The 18845-nt window shown below is 42.7% G+C and overlaps 1 protein-coding gene across 1 annotated transcript in view; it reads left to right on the plus strand.

The window, feature by feature from the left end:
- The window catches only part of ANO6 (anoctamin 6), a 199090-nt gene that overhangs the window by 30370 nt on the left and 149875 nt on the right, over window positions 1-18845 (plus strand). The window contains exons 2-3 of the mRNA XM_063927350.1: window positions 14144-14226; window positions 17377-17514. Coding sequence (XP_063783420.1) covers window positions 14144-14226; window positions 17377-17514 — 221 coding nt within the window. The remainder of the gene's footprint in view (window positions 1-14143; window positions 14227-17376; window positions 17515-18845) is intronic.

Here is an 18845-nt window from a genome sequence, read left to right on the forward strand (position 1 = left end):
AGGGGGGGGGGCACATAAATTTAGGCGCAAACGATCACAAACAGCAGCTACTGGGTAATCACTAAATTACAGTGTAATCCCTGGGTTATATAGCGCTGGGGTGTGTGCTGGCATACTCTCTCTCTGTCTCCCCAAAAGCCTTTGTGGGGTCCTGTCCCCAGTCAGAGCATTCCCTGTGTGTGTGCGGTGTGTCGGTACGTCAGTGTCGATATGTTTGATGAGGAAGGATATGTGGAGGCAGAACAAGTGCAGATGAATGTGGTGTCACCGCCGACGGTGCCGACACCTGATTGGTTGGATATGTGGAAGGTGTTAAATGATAATGTAAGCTCCTTGCATAACAGGTTGGATAAAGCTGTAGCCTTGGGACAGTCAGGGTCTCAACCCATGCCTGATCCTACAATGCAGAGGCCGTCAGGGTCTCACAAGCGCCCACTATCCCAGATGGTTGACACAGATGCCGACACGGAGTCTGACTCCAGTGTCGATGACGATGATGCAAAGTTGCAGCCTAAAATGACTAAAGCCATCCGCTACATGATTATAGCAATGAAGGATATATTGCACATATCAGAGGAAAACCCTGTCCCTGACAAGAGGGTTTATATGTATGGGGAGAGAAAGCAAGAAGTGACTTTTCCCCCTTCACATGAATTAAATGAATTATGTGAAAAAGCGTGGGATTCCCCTGATAGGAAAGTAGTAATTTCCAAGAGATTACTGACGGCGTATCCTTTCCCGCCAACGGACAGGTTACGCTGGGAATCCTCCCCTAGGGGTAGACAAGGCGTTGACGCGCTTATCTAAGAGGGTGGCCCTGCCGTCTCACGATACGGCCGCCCTAAAGGATCCTGCGGATAGAAAGCAGGAAGCTATCCTGAAGTCTGTTTATACACATTCTGGTACTCTACTGAGGCCAGCAATTGCTTCGGCCTGGATGTGTAGTGCTATAGCAGCATGGACTGATAATCTCTCGGAGGAGATAGATACCCTGGACAGGGTCCAGATTTCGGCCCTATCCATTTTCTTTCAAAAGGAACTGGCTTCACTGCCTGAGGTTCAGACGTTTGTTAAGGGAGTGCTGCATATTCAGCCCCCTTTTGTGCCACCAGTGGCACCTTGGGATCTTAACGTGGTCTTGGGTTTCCTGAAATCCCACTGGTTTGAGCCACTTAAGACCGTGGAGCTAAAGTATCTCACATGGAAAGTGGTCATGCTGTTGGCCTTAGCGTCGGCTAGGCGTGTGTCAGAATTGGCGGCTTTGTCATGTAAAAGCCCCTATCTGGTTTTCCATATGGACAGGGCAGAATTGCGGACTCATCTGCAATTTCTACCAAAGGTTGTGTCTTCGTTTCATTTGAACCAACCTATTGTGGTGCCTGCGGCTACTCGTGACTTGGAGGATTCAAAGTTGCTGGACGTGGTCCGGGCTTTGAAGATTTTTGTTAACAGAACGGCTGGAGTCAGGAAGACTGACTCGCTGTTTATCCTGTATGCATCCAACAAGCTGGGTGCTCCTGCTTCAAAGCAAACTATTGCACGCTGGATCTGTAACACGATTCAGCAGGCTCATTCTGCGGCAGGATTGCCGCATCCAAAATCAGTGAAAGCCCACTCCACAAGGAAGGTGGGCTCTTCTTGGGCGGCTGCCCGAGGGGTCTCGGCATTACAGCTTTGCCGAGCTGCTACTTGGTCGGGTTCAAACACTTTTGCAAAATTCTACAAGTTTGATACCCTGGCTGAGGAGGACCTTGTGTTTGCCCATTCGGTGCTGCAGAGTCATCCGCACTCTCCCGTCCATTTGGAGGCTTTGGTATAATCCCCATGGTCCTTACGGAGTCCCCAGCATCCACTAGGACGTTAGAGAAAATAAGATTTTACTCACCGGTAAATCTATTTCTCGTAGTCCGTAGTGGATGCTGGGCGCCCGTCCCAAGTGCGGACTTTCTGCAATACGTGTATATAGTTATTGCTTAATAAAGGGTTATGTTATGTTGGCATCCATTGGTTGATGCTATGTTGTTTGTTCATACTGTTAACTGGGTAAGGTTATCACAAGTTATACGGTGTGATTGGTGTGGCTGGTATGAGTCATACCCTGGATTCCAAAATCCTTTCCTTGTAATGTCAGCTCTTCCGGGCACAGTTTCCTTAACTGAGGTCTGGAGGAGGGGCATAGAGGGAGGAGCCAGTGCACACCAGTAGTACTAAATCTTTCTTTAGAGTGCCCAGTCTCCTGCAGAGCCCGTCTATTCCCCATGGTCCTTACGGAGTCCCCAGCATCCACTAGGACGTTAGAGAAATATATATATATATATAGTAGGAAATCACAGCGGCACTCAGGAGACTTTTTTGCTAGTAGTAGCTTTTTATTGCCAAACGTGCACGTTTGGCAATAAAAAGCTACTACTAGCAAAAAAGTCTCCTGAGTGCCGCTTTGATTTCCTACTACATACGGTCTTGCTGACTGAGGGAGGGCACCGGAGCAGGTAAAGGATTGATTCCTTGGAGTGCCGGCTGATTTTGATATATATATATATATATATATATATATATATATATATATATATATATATATATATATATATATATATATATATATATATATATATATATATATATATAATTACGCTATAGGCTTTAGAATGTAATTGCCCATGTAGGAAATTCATGGCTGAGGGGAGTCAATACCAACCAGACTGGTTTCAAACAAGAAATGCCAGAAATAGGAGTTATTTTAGAAAACATGGCTCCTACAAGACTCCTGCTTTTGTCTCAGCTTTAAGTGTTTATACAGAGATATGTGGTGTCACATATGACCAGTCAAATAAGGTTCATTACCCAGACAGGTGCTAAAAGATTAGGAAATTATTTGTTTAGAAAGGACCATAAGGGAGGTCACTAAGTGCATTATGCTTTCTAATAGGAAATATAAATCACAAATAATACATGATTTTCAATACATCTACAAGGGGAACTTAAATGGACAATATTATTAAAAGCAAAACTTGACGCTTGGTAAATACATATCAATTTTGTCTTAAAGAAAATAAATTTGAATGCAACAAAACAAGATTTTTCCATTGGTGCAATCTTAGGGGGATCAGTCTAATTAGGTGAGAGTTTGTAAAAGCGTATTTGTTTCATGAAACTTGCATACACTTAACGAATGCACGTACCGGAGAAATGCAAAATCCAAATAGAAATGCCAATATGTAATATTTGTGGTAATTGCATCAAGGTTCAGCAACTTTTCTACAAATTACGACCTGGAAGAACGCATGAAAAAGTGGGGAAACCATCTTGGACCGCCAAAAAGTGACAACTGAAATAACACGACCATATAGAGGCAGACCCTCCAACATGACCCGCCCCACTAGGTACAAAATGCTCTGTTTCTGGACTAGATTTACCGGTGAGTAAAATCTTATTTTATATATATATATATATATATATATATATATATATATATATATATATATATATATATATATATATATATATATATATATTCCCAAATGGACTGGCACTCTCCTGGCTTGTATCTCTAACCTCGGTGCCTTCTGAAGTGATGATGTAGAATTCCAAATAAGACAGCGGCACTCGAGGGTTTGAAAAAGGAAAAATGTATTCAAAAGCGTTTACATGAAGCCGACGTTTCGGGGCTCACATGCCCCTTTGTCAAGGTGTTACACACCTTGACAAAGGGGCATGTGAGCCCCGAAACGTCGGCTTCATGTAAACGCTTTTGAATACATTTTTCCTTTTTCAAACCCTCGAGTGCCGCTGTCTTATTTGGAATTCTATATATATATATATATGCAAAGGAGAAACGGCACTCACGGCTGGATTCAAATGAAGACAATACCACAGCAGTACGTATCTAACGTTTCAATTCTGGAGAATTTTCGTCAGGATACAGATAAACATTGCAAAAGACTCGCCTTATAACCCTCACCAATTGTGTCCAGGTGTGCACGCTGATCGGCCCGGCGGTCCGGAAGCGGCACCCGAAAGTGACGTCACCGCAAATGCGGCTGACATCCGTGCGTCCCATCACCATGGTAACCCGGGAGTGTATACACGGGGAGCTGGGGAGTATAAGAAGTAGCGCCTAACCACACGATGTAAAGCTCATAATGTATTACATAGTGCACTACATATTAATCTATCATATTGTAAACCAATTGACATAAGAAAGGAGTATATATTGAAAGCCTACGGAAACATAAAGTCAGAGCTATACGCAAATGACCATATACAATTAACCCATATACATAGACCTCACTAATTCAAAAGAATTGTATGGGAAAACTGATGATTACTTAAAGCAAGATAAAGGGATCATGTCATTAAGACCGTGAGGGCTGACAGTGTCCAGACGCAGAATCCAACGTGATTCGCATCTTAACAGTGCAGTCCCCCGATCACCCCCCCTCTTCGAAAGGGGAATGTGATCTATCATCCTATATTTTAGGCTAACAAGATTGTGTCTGGCAGTTAAAAAATTACGGGCGACTGGTTGATTACTAAAGCCGTTGGTGAGAGCTAGTCCAATTGAAGAACGGTGAGCTGTCATACGTTCCTTAAATTTACGAGTAGTTTTCCCAATATACGAAAGACCGCAGGGGCACAAGATTTGATATACAACAAAAGTTGAATCACAAGTCAAGTGATGTTTAATGGAAAACTTGGCACCAGAACGGGGATGAAAAAAAGTGTCTACTAGCAAAAAAGTCTCCTGAGTGCCGCTGTAATTTCCTACTATATATATATATATATATATATATATATATATATATATATATATATACAATAAAGCGCTGTGCGGCACTCAGGTTTTGAAGGAATAGTCACCACACTCTGCCTTTCTTCAACGTTTCAATTTTTACTCAAAAAATTGTCATCAGGAAGCAAACAAATAAAAGAAACCACTCACCTTATATCCCCCACCATTGTGCTCGTGTGTCACGCCCGCCCGGCGAGGTCCGTCCGGTGCCTGCGGCGCTGTGTGATGACGTCATCGCGTATTGCGTGATGCACGTCCAAGTGAACCCATCACCATGACAACCCGGTGACACTCTCCTGTAAGCGTATAGACAATACCATATGCTAATAACAGCATGTTAAATACAGTAAAAGACATAACAACAAGAACATGATTATGAGCTGCAAGAGAAAGGAGTGTGAGAGGAAGGAGATATGTTAGTGATCATAATGCCCGGCATGAACAGCTAATAACGTTCATCGCCCATGTCACTGATAGAGATAGTGGGGCTAACAATGCCCAATTACAGATAACTGGAAGTCTAATCCTGGATAATGGATGCACTGTACAAAGAGCTATCCAATAACAAGTACGGGCCCTAATTGGCTCAATATTAATGTATTAATGGCTACCCCTTAGTGATCCTTAATGAAAAAGAATCAGAAAAAATAAGGAGTATTGTTAATATGTGATGAAATGTAAAATATGTACACTATGAATATAGCTGAACATAGAGAGAGAGACACACACTTAAGTAGCTCCGTATGCAGGGTATGCATAATAGACCAATAATCACTAAATTAGAGAAAGATCAAAAAAAGCATGCTAGTGGTAAAGCTTCATTCAGTCCTCTTGGTATGATCACATCCAGTTTCTTGATCCATCTGGTCTCACATCTGAGTAAAGCCTTGTGTCTATCCCCTCCTCTGGTCCTCATTGGTATGTGGTCAATCATTCGATACCGTAGGCTGGCTAAAGAATGCTTCATAGTGGCAAAGTGGCGTGCCACTGGTTGATCACTGGTTCCTTTAGTTAGGGCCGCTCTGATCGCTGATCTGTGTGCCGTCATTCTTTCCTTAAATTTCCTCATTGTTTTACCAATATAACTTAAGCCACATGGGCAGATTATTTGGTAAATCACATATGTCGATTCACATGTTAAATGATGTTGAATACGGATTTTGTAGCCCAAGTGTGGATGACAAAAGGTATCACCAGTGATAAGGTGTTGACACGTCGTACATGTACATCGAAAGCAGCCCATCTTGTGTGTTGGTAAAAAGCTGATACTGGACGGTTTCGTTTTCTAGGAGATATCCGTTTTGACCAAGATATCTCTGAGGTTTCTAGAGCGCTGATAGCAGGGCATGATGTCAGTGTTCTGCAGATTGAGTTTCTTGTCTGTTTGGATAAGGTTCCAATGTTTTTTTGGTCACTTTATTCGCCTCTTCTGAGGCAATATTAAAGACACTCTTCCATGGGAATTTAGATCTTGATATATCTGAGGTCTTCTTCTGTAAGAGTTGGCTTCTCTCCATTGATAACACCTTGGACTTGGTGATGCTGAGAGATTTAAGACCGTAACCTCTCAGAATGAAACGATGGATCAGCTCATCCATTTGGGCTGCTGCTATAGAGGCATCTGTGTTAATTCTATGAATCCTGATCATTTGTGAGTAAGGAAGACCTCGTTTTAACCCTTTAGGGTGGCAGCTCATGTTATGGAGAAATGTATTACGGTCTGTTGATTTTGTAAAGACTGTAGTATTGACGTATGAGTCAATAATGGATATCTTGACGTCCAAGAAGTCAATGGTGTGCTGGTCCATTTTATAAGTAAGTTTCACAGGACTACTTGATGCATTATGCGTGTCAAGCGTATTTTGTAATAGCTTTGATGGTCCTCTCCAGATGATCAAGAGATAATCTATAAATCTTTTGTACAGAATAATGTTAGATGAGATGTTCACGTCTGAAAAGAAAATATCCTGCTCCACATCGAACATGTATATGTTCGCGTATGTAGGGGCCACGGCGGATCCCATGGCACAGCCTCTGTTTTGGAGGAAAAATGCATTATCAAAGAGAAAGAAGTTCCTGGTTAGTACCAGTTCCAGTAAATGCGACAGAATGTCTACATGAGCTGCATCCATGTTCATCGTGTTGGAGAGTACATTGCTTACGGATTTCAGACCCTCATCGTGTGGGATTACCGTATATAGGCTAGACACATCTGCCGTCACTAGCCATACATCCGGGGGTAATTGACCCAACTTGTTTAATTCATTGAGGAGGTCTGTGGTGTCCATCAAGGCATGCGGGTGTTGTTGGACATGAGGTTGCAGCAGAGAGTCTAATAGCACCGAGGTAGGCTGAAACAGTGACCCCCGGGCCAAAATGATCGGTCTTCCTGGGGGGGGGGGGGGGTTTAGCCCCTTGTGAATTTTAGGGACCGTATACAGGATAGGCACCACGGGATGTTCTGGGAGTAGCAGTGCTAAAACTTCTTCAATGATGATGCCAGATTCATTAGCCATCACTAAAGCTTCCTTGAGGTCTTTGGTAAATATTGCAGTTGGATTACCAGTTACTTTGCTGTATACTCCCGGTTCTTCTAGTTGGCGGTAGATTTCGTTCCGATAATCAGTAATGTCCTGATGGACGATTGCTCCGCCCTTGTCTGCAGGACGTATAATTAATTGGGTGTTATTCGACAAGTTCTGAAGAGCAGCACGTTCTGATTTGGTTAAATTATGTTTATAGGTTTTGTTCATTGTAGAGAGATGTTCTGTTTCCTGATCCAATAAACGTATGTAGGTCTTAATGCTGGCATTGTTTGATAATGGATCAAAGACAGACGGTTGTTTAAATTGTAGTAGTTTTTTCGGTATTGTGCTGCTGGTCGCACTCGGATTGTCTATGAAAAATTCTTTGTATTTTAATTTGCGATGCAACTGGTTTTTCGCTACCTGCCATTTTAAGTCATCAAATGGAGCTGATGGTATAAAGGATAGTCCCTTAGATAAAACTTAGATATATATTAGTCTTGGTTTCACCCTGATTTCTGTCTTTATTCCTATTACCATTCTGGTATTCAGCAGAACTGAGTATAGTCTTTGCTTTTCTTCTTGCTTTTTGTAATGGCAGCGCCTTAAGATGATTACACAAGATCACGGCCTGCATTTCCCGCAAAGTAATAATGGGTCTCCTTGTTTTGTTAGTGCAGTGTCACAACACTGAGCGTCAGCTGCTGAGATGGAAGCGCAGAAGCTTCTTACCTGTTAAACTGTCCGCTGCTGATCCTCCATGTTTGCAGTGGGGTGGAGGTGTAGTCCCACTATCCCAAGAGAAGAAGTTTCTGCCTGCCCCTGCTACATACTACATAAAAAGCATTAGAAGGGTCCATCAGCGCGGAGCCTGGAACTCATGTGCTCAGAGCCGGCGCTACCCGCTCAGCAAGGGGATGCAGTGCAGGGAGGCGCCGTGCTGAAGGGAGGCGCCGTCCTGCTCTGCAACCCCGCTGATGCTGGCAGCGTGTAGCGTGGCTCTGTCCCCGCATCCTTCCCAAGAGAGTGGCCTCAGGCCGACGGGTATCATTTTGGGGGCGTGGTCTAATCGCGGGAGGCGTGGCCACGCCCCCTTGTGAAAAAAGCTGTTTTTTCTTTATAACTTTGGCGTGCCGAGCAGGGTGTAGGGTTCGGGGGGAGGAGAACTGATCCCTGAGCCAATTTGAGGGGGGAGTGTGATCACTTCCCCCCCACTACCCAAATAGGCATTGGCTCAGCAGTAGCAGCAGCCGCACAGCAGCACAGCACACTGCAGCATGTGCTGTGCTGCCAAGATGCGTGCTTATGCTGCTGTCCAGTAAGGAGGGAGGGGGTAGGGAGTGCAGTGGACCAGGGCCCCACCGGGCCCTCCATCAGTCCGTGGCCCGAGAAATTAGTACCCGTTCCCTCCCTCTCGGCATAACTGCCGACATCCTACAGAGCCGCTGCTGCGGGGGTAACGGCGCCTCCGAGAGACATGAGGAGAAGGCAGAGGAGGAGCAGCGCCGGAGTTGGGGACCTCCTGCAGGTACTGGGGCAGTGCTGTGGAGGGAATGAAGGATGTACCTGGCATAATATGTATAATAGGCTCTACCTGGCCGCATGTGTATAAGGTGCTCTCCTGTGTGGACACTACTGTGCGGTGTAATGTGACTGACGGACACTACTGTGCGGTGTAATGTGACTGACGGACACTACTGTGTGGTGTAATGTGACTAACGGACACTACTGTGTGGTGTAATGTGACTGACGGATACTACTGTGCGGTGTAATGTGACTGACGGACACTACTGTGTGGTGTAATGTGACTGACGGACTCTACTGTGTGGTGTAATGTGACTGACGGATACTACTGTGCGGTGTAATGTGACTAACGGACACTACTGTGTGGTGTAATGTGATTGACGGACACTACTGTGCAGTCTAATGTGACTGACGACACTACTGTGCGGTGTAATGTGACTGACGGACTCTACTGTGTGGTGTAATGTGACTGACGGATACTACTGTGCGGTGTAATGTGACTGACGGACTATACTGTGTGGTGTAATGTGACTGACGGACACTACTGTGCGGTGTAATGTGACTAACGGACACTACTGTGCAGTGTAATGTGATTAACGGACACTACTGTGCAGTGTAATGTGACTGACGACACTACTGTGCAGTGTAATGTGAATAACGGACGCTACTGTGCGGTATTATGTGAATAATGGACGCTACTGTGCGGTGTAATGTGAATAACGGACACTACTGTGCAGTGTAATGTGACTGACGGACACTACTGTGCAGTGTAATGTGACTGACAGACACTACTGTGCAGTGTAATGTGACAAACGGACAGTACTGTGCAGTGTAATGTGACAAACGGTCAGTACTGTGCACTGTAATGTGACTAACGGACACTACTGTGCAGTGTAATGTGACTAACGGACACCACTGTGCAGTGTAATGTAACTAACCGACATTACTATGCTGTGTAATGTGACTAGCGAACACTACTGTGCAGTGTAATGTGACTTAAGGGCATACTATGCGGTGTAATGTGATGAGCGAACAACACTGAGCAGTGTAATGTGACTAGCGAACACTACTATGGGGTGTAATGTGACTAACGGACACTACTGTGCAGTGTAATGTGACTAATGGACACTACTATGAGGTGTAATGTGACTAGCGAACACTATTGTGCAGTGTAATGTGAATTGGTACTATTGTGTGGCCCCTATATTTTTGGCGCTTCCCCCTGCTGGGGGAAGCTCCATGTGTAAAAGGGTGCTCTACCTGGCGCAAAGTGTAGAAGGGTGCTCTACCTGGAATAATGTGTGACTGGCTCTACCTGGTGCAATATGTAAAAGGGGGCTGTATCTGGCGTAATGTATATAAGGGGCACTACCTGGCGTAATGTATATAAGTGGTAATACGGTGTGGCGTAATTTTGAATAATGTTGACTACTATGTGTCATAATATTTTACAGAGAAAAAAAGGAGGGGAGTATGCTTTGCGCTTGAAACAATATATCAAAAATTAGATGTGCAGTCGGACAAAGAAGATAGACTCAGTACAACTTCAAAATGATAATAAAAAAACACTTTTATGGTATCAATTAAAGCAGAGTATGCCACATATAGAATGAATTAAAATAATGACAGTTTTACAATTTGTTAGATAAACTAAACTGAAAATAAAAATAAACATAAGAATAAAAATAAAACAGTTAAATGATTATATTCAAATGGTGATAATAAAAAAATCACAACACTGGCGTCCCAGTGTATTATTTTGGGTTTGTAATTCCCGCAGGGATAATTGACAGTCTCACAGTCTCAGATATTAATATAGTTCTTTAAAGGAAAGGTGCAATCTGTAATTAATGCTCCCGTGCTGGTTCCTGCGTTAGTGTAGAAACAGGGTCCTCATTAAATGAAATACACGAGGAGTAATAATGTGTGCTTTATTTCCTGTTATAATTACAGCTGGTAGTTGCCGTCTTTCCCGGTAAGGTTTTGTTAATTATAAATATAGCAGCAATGTTCAATTTAGATGGATTTAGCCGCCGTGAACAAACTACTGGGAACGGTTGTTAGGCCCCACAGCGGGGGTCACACAGAACTCACCCGACCAGTGTTTGTACAGCCGTGCGGCAATGATGAATCCAGCGTGCGGCAAAAAGCTGTGACCGAAGCTGTCACGGTTATGCTGAGCTGCGGACTGGGTCCTTTCGGCGGGTATCACCAAGTGAGAAGTGTATCGAGAGTGGGCGTCAACGCGTTTCGTCTCCTAGCAACGGAGACTTCCTCAAGACGGATACTTCCCCTCTCCATGATCACAAATATATACCTGTCTGATTGCTTTCATGGCAATCAGTTGTGGTTAATTGATACTTAAAGTTATTATAAACGATTAAACACAAAATAAGAAACATACTGGAGGTATAAATGTAATAAAATTCATATACAAGTAATATTCTAAGATACTAACCATATGTACTGAGTCAATCTTGTATAGTTTACTAAAATGTAGACTTAATGATTTAATTAGGATCAATTTGGACTTCAATTGTCAAAGTCCATCTGGGTTTTTGTATCACTTAGTATCTGCATGCTTTGTAGCTTCTGATAGTAAACCCACGGATCATGTGTAGATGTTTGTTTTATATTGATATATCAATATAAAACAAACATCTACACATGATCCGTGGGTTTACTATCAGAAGCTACAAAGCATGCAGATACTAAGTGATACAAAAACCCAGATGGACTTTGACAATTGAAGTCCAAATTGATCCTAATTAAATCATTAAGTCTACATTTTAGTAAACTATACAAGATTGACTCAGTACATATGGTTAGTATCTTAGAATATTACTTGTATATGAATTTTATTACATTTATACCTCCAGTATGTTTCTTATTTTGTGTTTAATCGTTTATAATAACTTTAAGTATCAATTAACCACAACTGATTGCCATGAAAGCAATCAGACAGGTATATATTTGTGATCATGGAGAGGGGAAGTATCCGTCTTGAGGAAGTCTCCGTTGCTAGGAGACGAAACGCGTTGACGCCCACTCTCGATACACTTCTCACTTGGTGATACCCGCCGAAAGGACCCAGTCCGCAGCTCAGCATAACCGTGACAGCTTCGGTCACAGCTTTTTGCCGCACGCTGGATTCATCATTGCCGCACGGCTGTACAAACACTGGTCGGGTGAGTTCTGTGTGACCCCCGCTGTGGGGCCTAACAACCGTTCCCAGTAGTTTGTTCACGGCGGCTAAATCCATCTAAATTGAACATTGCTGCTATATTTATAATTAACAAAACCTTACCGGGAAAGACGGCAACTACCAGCTGTAATTATAACAGGAAATAAAGCACACATTATTACTCCTCGTGTATTTCATTTAATGAGGACCCTGTTTCTACACTAACGCAGGAACCAGCACGGGAGCATTAATTACAGATTGCACCTTTCCTTTAAAGAACTATATTAATATCTGAGACTGTGAGACTGTCAATTATCCCTGCGGGAATTACAAACCCAAAATAATACACTGGGACGCCAGTGTTGTGATTTTTTTATTATCACCATTTGAATATAATCATTTAACTGTTTTATTTTTATTCTTATGTTTATTTTTATTTTCAGTTTAGTTTATCTAACAAATTGTAAAACTGTCATTATTTTAATTCATTCTATATGTGGCATACTCTGCTTTAATTGATACCATAAAAGTGTTTTTTTATTATCATTTTGAAGTTGTACTGAGTCTATCTTCTTTGTCCGACTGCACATCTAATTTTTGATATATTGTTTCAAGCGCAAAGCATACTCCCCTCCTTTTTTTCTCTCTAGATTTTAACGTTGCAACCTGGCAAGTTGTTTATGCTTAGCTGCTGAAACATCTCAAATATATAACTATTTACACTATTACAGCGCCGGGTTATCACAAACGGTCTCCGTTTTGTGATCTCTTTCTTTTCATAATATTTTACGCCCATATATTTTATGTCATTTTTTTATGACCCTATATTTATGGATCTTGAGGGGGGGGGGCACCAAAATGTCTAGTTACAGCTCTGAGGATGAGATCGGTCACATTTGTATTTGTAGAAAGGCGCTAAATTGATAGTTTGCAGGAGGGCGCCGAACACCCTAGCACCGGCCCTGCATGTGCTGGCCTTGCGCTATGTTACACAACTTGTGCTTCATCAAAATCCTTTTTTTTTTTTCAATCAAATATCAAACAAGCAAATAATATGACAGAAGTAACTGAAAGTTCAATCTTTATATAATTAATAAGGTTAGATAATTATGTGCATTTGTTTTCACAGCATAGTTTTAGGTCTTTGCTACTAGTTTTCCACATATACAGATCGTATGTGATCCTGGCAGATGGGATGCCGGCGGTTACAATACGGATGCTGGCATCCCGATGTTCACGATCCCAACAGGGGTAAGGTAAGTAGTCTACCTACCCTCTAACCCTAACCCTCCGTTACCACAGCCTATCCCTAACCTCCCACTTAGTGCCTAAATCCACTACCCCCCCCCCCCCCCCCCCCGTGGTGCCTCCTAGCCCTAACCTTCCTTCCCCTCAGCATAACCCTATCCTCCCCTACCCTGCAGCCTACCACTAACCCCCCTCCTCCCACCCGCCCGGGTGGCACCTAAACCTAACCACCCCCTTCCCCGCAGCCAAGTCCTAACCCTCCTGGCTATACTTTCCTTCAGGTTCCCGGCTGGCGGTGTCCCGGCATCGGAATGCTGTGCTGGATCTGGATATTTCAGCTGCCTGGGTCCCGGCAGCAAGGATCCTTAACGTATACTTTACAGACTTCTAATGTATGATAATTAACAGAACTATGTAGAAAACTTCATCTTAAAACTGCAATAGAAAGCATGGGGTGAATTCTGTATGAGCAGTATGTGTACTTGATTGGCCCAGAAAGCCTTACCATGGAAACTCTATTTTAGATTAAGCCTTGCATACAAAACACTTGCCATAGAATATAACAGACACAAGTGGCAAACATATATTGAAACTGGAAGAATTACCTGGGGAATCATGTATGGTTAATAACCCAGAACGTTTTTATGAAAATGCAGATTGAAGCATTCACAATGTGAGGTGAATTTGACCTTGTGTTTATTTATTGTTTCCAGGGAAATAAGTTAGCAGTACCTAATGAAAAGGTTTCCAAGTTCTGTGACTATGGTATACATGTAGTGTATGCACATAGTAGGCATATTTGAGAAAGAACACAAACCCTAATCTATCTATATAATTAAAGAGTCATTCAATTATTCTTGTTTTACATTTTAGTTTCTGATGAAATGGAGCAAACCATATATCCAACATATGGGACTGTCCAAGAAAATGCACCCAGAATTCATACTGCAGAAATGGTAAGTAAATCTATGCATTTATTCAGAGCTAAGCTGCAGAAATATCAGGTGATTCTAAATTAATAGTAAATCAAATACCATAAAAATATTCAGATGCAAAATTCCAGTATCAAATAACCTGATGGTCTCTAGTCGGGATCAGTACTAAATCCCGCTGGACGGGATCTCGGCGGCCGAAATCCCGACCACACAATCCCGACAGGGGTGGCGAGCGGAACGCAGCCCCTTGCGGGCACGGTGCCTCGCTACGCTCGGCACACTAATTTATTCTCCCTCTATGGGTGTCGTGGACACCCACGGAGGGAGAATATGTCGGGATTGTGGCGGTCAGGATTGTGGCGGTCGGGATTCCGGCATCTGTATTTTGACCGCCGGGATCCCGTCCAGCAGGATCTTAACCGCATCCCCTCTAGTCTGCCCCTGTATACACTTACACACTAGGGTTAATTTTTGACAGGAGCCAGTGAATCTACCAGTATATTTTTAGATTGTGGGAGGAAACTGGAGACTTTTAACCAAACAGCCCCGTTCCAGCCACTTAACACCCATTCTCTACTCCCTTCGCTGGCTACCTGTAAAATGGCGACTCGTTTTCAAGATTAACTTACTCACTTTTAGAGCCCTACATGACCAGGGCCCAAGGTATTTGAAGCAGCTTCTGATTCCTTACTGTTCCATTTGATTACTACGATCTGTAGATGAAGGACTACTAAGAGTACCTAGAAGCTTCCTGAATTCATCTGGGGGTCGAGCTTTCAACTTTGTGGCTCTGACTCTATTGAACTCTCTTCCCCGCACAGTCAGAGAAGCCTCCACTCTAGAATCCTTCGAAAATAGACTACATACTTACCTATTTACTCAAGCATTTCACTAATATCTACTGTTATGCTTGTTTTGTATTTTGAGCTGTAAAGACAATTGTAAAGCACTTTGAGGCCTACTATGAGAAAAGTCCAGGTGAGTTTACAGTTAATTTATAAAGTGCTGAACAATGTGAATCCAGAGTAACTGGAAATGCATAGACACTTACGGATTGAATGACACCCACATACATTTGCAGCACTTATATAGCTAAAGGCGTAGATGCAGTTAATAACAGTATCTAGGCTGCACTATGCTCAACCTCCCCCTTTAAATTCTTGTTAATAAGCAGCAGAAGTCGTGAAGTTACTAGCAAACCAGGGCCTTACCCCTGATGAAGACCAACACTGCCTGTTGTCTGTGGCGCTTCCAACGACAGTACCTGGGCCCTCATTCCGAGTTGATCGCTCGCTAGCTGCTTTTAGCAGCAGTGCAAACGCTAAGCCGCCGCCCTCTGGGAGTGTATCTTTGCTTAGCAGAAGTGCGACCGAAAGAATTGCAGAACAGCACCAAAAATATTTCATGCAGTTTCTGAGTAGCTGTAGACCTACGATCACTGCAGATTGTTTGGTTCCTGGTTTGACGTCACAAACACGCCCTGCGTTCTGCCAGCCACTCCCCCGTTTCCCCAGGCAGCCTGCGTTTTTATCTGGCACGCTTGCGTTTTTTAGCACACTCCCGGAAAACGGTCAGTTACCTCCCAGAAACGCCCCGTTCCTGTCAATCACTCACCGATCAGCAGTGCGACTGAAAAGAGTCTTTCGACCTTGTGTGAAACTGCAGCCAATCAGCTCCTAACTGTTAATTTACATATTGGAGCTGATTGGCTGGTTCGTTTATCACCTTCCACATATCACTGGTTTACCACTTCCTTATGCCTTCTCCAGGTTGATACATCTTCCCCAATGTTTGTTATCCCGGCTGAAAACCGTTTGACTAGTATGGTATGAAAAGAGACGCTTCCTCACCTCCTTCGGGCACAGGCACAAATACCATGTTTTATAGCAGGGCAGTTGTTTATAGAATGCTGAGATGTTAACAATTGAATGTATTTGCCTTGCTCATTTCTTAGAGCCAGTGTCAATTACTAGCCTATCACTAGCGGTATAGCATGAACTTTGTGGGCCCCATACCAACAATTTGATGGGGCTCCTATCCCAATACTTCTAGAGAGACACCCGTCTGCAAGAAGTTGTTACTTGTATGCCCCATAATAGTGCCCTAGTTCATTTTCTTAACCACAGTAGTGCCTTAGTTAATGCTTAATGCCAGTACACATTATGCAACACAGTACCCCCAATTCATGTTATGTCACATTACAGTGCCCCCAGTATATTATGCCACACTAGTGCCTCTACTGCATACTGTGCCACATTACTGTGCCCTATAGGGTTGCCACCTCATCCCTTTAATTCTGGACACATATTAATTACACAGGTTCTGTGGCTGATTAAAACCAGGTGAAATGGAGTCTTGAAGTCAGCCTGCCACAGAACCTGTGTAATTAATGTGTCCAGAATTAAAGGGATGAGGTGGTAACCCTAGTGCCCCAGTTCATATCATGTAACATTATAATGCCCTCCAGTTCAATTTATACCACATTACAATGTACAGATCCAGGGGCATAAAGGCAAAAGTTTGTAAGGACTCCTATGTACCACCTAATGGTGAAAAAATGTATATAACACACAACTTTGCCATGGAATGTGGGGCCCTCTCAGCTCTGGGCCCCATTACAGCTGCACTCTCCCTGCACCTATGGCAGTGATGTCCTTGCCTGCCAGCTTTAGGATCCTAGGTTGTGTAAACAGCCAGGTTGTGTAAAACAGTCAATTCTATTTACATATGTATTTGTTAAAGAAATGGCTATCATTGATATTTAACTGAATAAGACAGAATATGAAACTGCACAGAATTAGCAATGTTACAGTATATCTATTGCTTTACCATTACCATGGTTAATATAATTAGTAGCATTTGTACAGTTTTAATAGGACTTTAAATAGTACTGAAAATAGTTTTTAGTTTGCAAATGTCGGGAAGTGATCTCTATGCCAGCACTTTGTAGGTTTCCTGTTTTTTGTCTCTTTTCTGGCTGTTTCATACAATCAGGACGTAACTCCAGTGGAAAATTGTGAGGATTTATGTGAGGATTTACAGCACAATATTGAGCCATGCGTGCTGTAAGTTAAATAAGCAAACTTGTCATTTAAATATGTGTTACTTGTGTACCCTTTTATCTATCACAATAAGAGCTTGTTTTTCTCTCCTCTGTTTTAACAATCCCAGGTAGAATTTAATCAAAACTCTGAATCCTTATACTTTAATGATGATCAAAGGCGGATTGATTACATATTAGTATATGAAGATGAGACGCTGAAGGAGCAAACCAAGAATACAAAGAAATTCTTCTATCTTAAGCAACAGGTATGATAACTATAGTTTTATTTTACTTACATTTTTAATTGACAATAATAATTAACCTAAATAATCTGTTTGACAATGGAAACAGTTTGGGGAAAAAAGAGTGCTGCTGTAATTACTAAATCCAATCTAACAGATATAAGCCAAAGTAAAAATCTTAGATCCCTTTTAAACCACTGCAGATCACACAATGTTGTTTTGTGTGTGTGTGTGTGTGTGTGTGTGTGTGTGTGTGTGTGTGTGTGTGTGTGTGTGTGTGTGTGTGTGTGTGTGTGTGTGTGTGTGTGTTTTGTGGTATCAACACTTATAGAAAGTTTGAAAGAATACTGCTAATTAAATTGGGTGTTTCCTGATGGTATGTCTGGCTTATTTCATACGGTATGCTGTACACTGATCTTGGAGGTTTAGTAGTGGGCTACAAATACTATATACTAATCACTTATTAGGGTATGTAAGTTATTCACATCCCATGGGATTTGTTTGTTATAATATTTCACTACACTTTTTATCACTTATTAAGGATTAATACATTTGGGCCAAAGTGGAGATAGATAAGGAGTGATACAGTACCAGCCAGCCAGCTCCTGTCATTTTTCAAACACAGCCTGTGACATGGTAGATAGTAGCTGATTTGCTGGTCTCTTAATCAATCTCCACTTCATCACTTTTTATGGCTTAATACATCTGGGCCTTCTTATGAGGCAGACTATGGCTTGTAATGTGCTAATTATGCCCTATTCATTGGCTGGCTGCACTCGCTCTGAAATCAAGCATTTGGAAACCCCCTCTGCATTTAGGTAATTTCCTGCATTCCTTAATGTGTTTTAAGGTCACTAGATTTTCCATGTAATTTGTTTTGTCACATCCTGAATCGTTTACACGGCCCATATCAGGGCCGAAACTAGGATTTTCGTCACCCGGGGCAAGGCAGTAATTTGACGTCCGCCCCCAAAAACAACCCCCCCCCCCCCTTCCAAAAAAAAAAAACCCTTGTCAGACTAACATACTTAGATTATGAAAAATTCTGAAGGAAAAAAAAAAGGTGGGGGGAAACTATTGTACAATATTCCCCTATGTGCCTCAAATGCCCTATGCGTCACATGCCCCACTACATGCTCCCCTGTGTGTCCCCATACATTGCACTATATCACTGCGCTATATCATAACACTTCATCACTGCTCTACATTCCCCTATCCACTGCACTGTTTCGATATACTACATCCCCTACAAGCTGAACTACATCACTACACTACATACCCTATATACTACACCAAATCCTCCCATCTGGGAGACAAACGGGAGGTTGACACTGCTACCTGGGAGCACAGTGCCG

The sequence above is a fragment of the Pseudophryne corroboree genome, chromosome 6, assembly GCF_028390025.1.
Source record: "Pseudophryne corroboree isolate aPseCor3 chromosome 6, aPseCor3.hap2, whole genome shotgun sequence".
Taxonomy (NCBI): Eukaryota; Metazoa; Chordata; class Amphibia; order Anura; family Myobatrachidae; genus Pseudophryne; species Pseudophryne corroboree.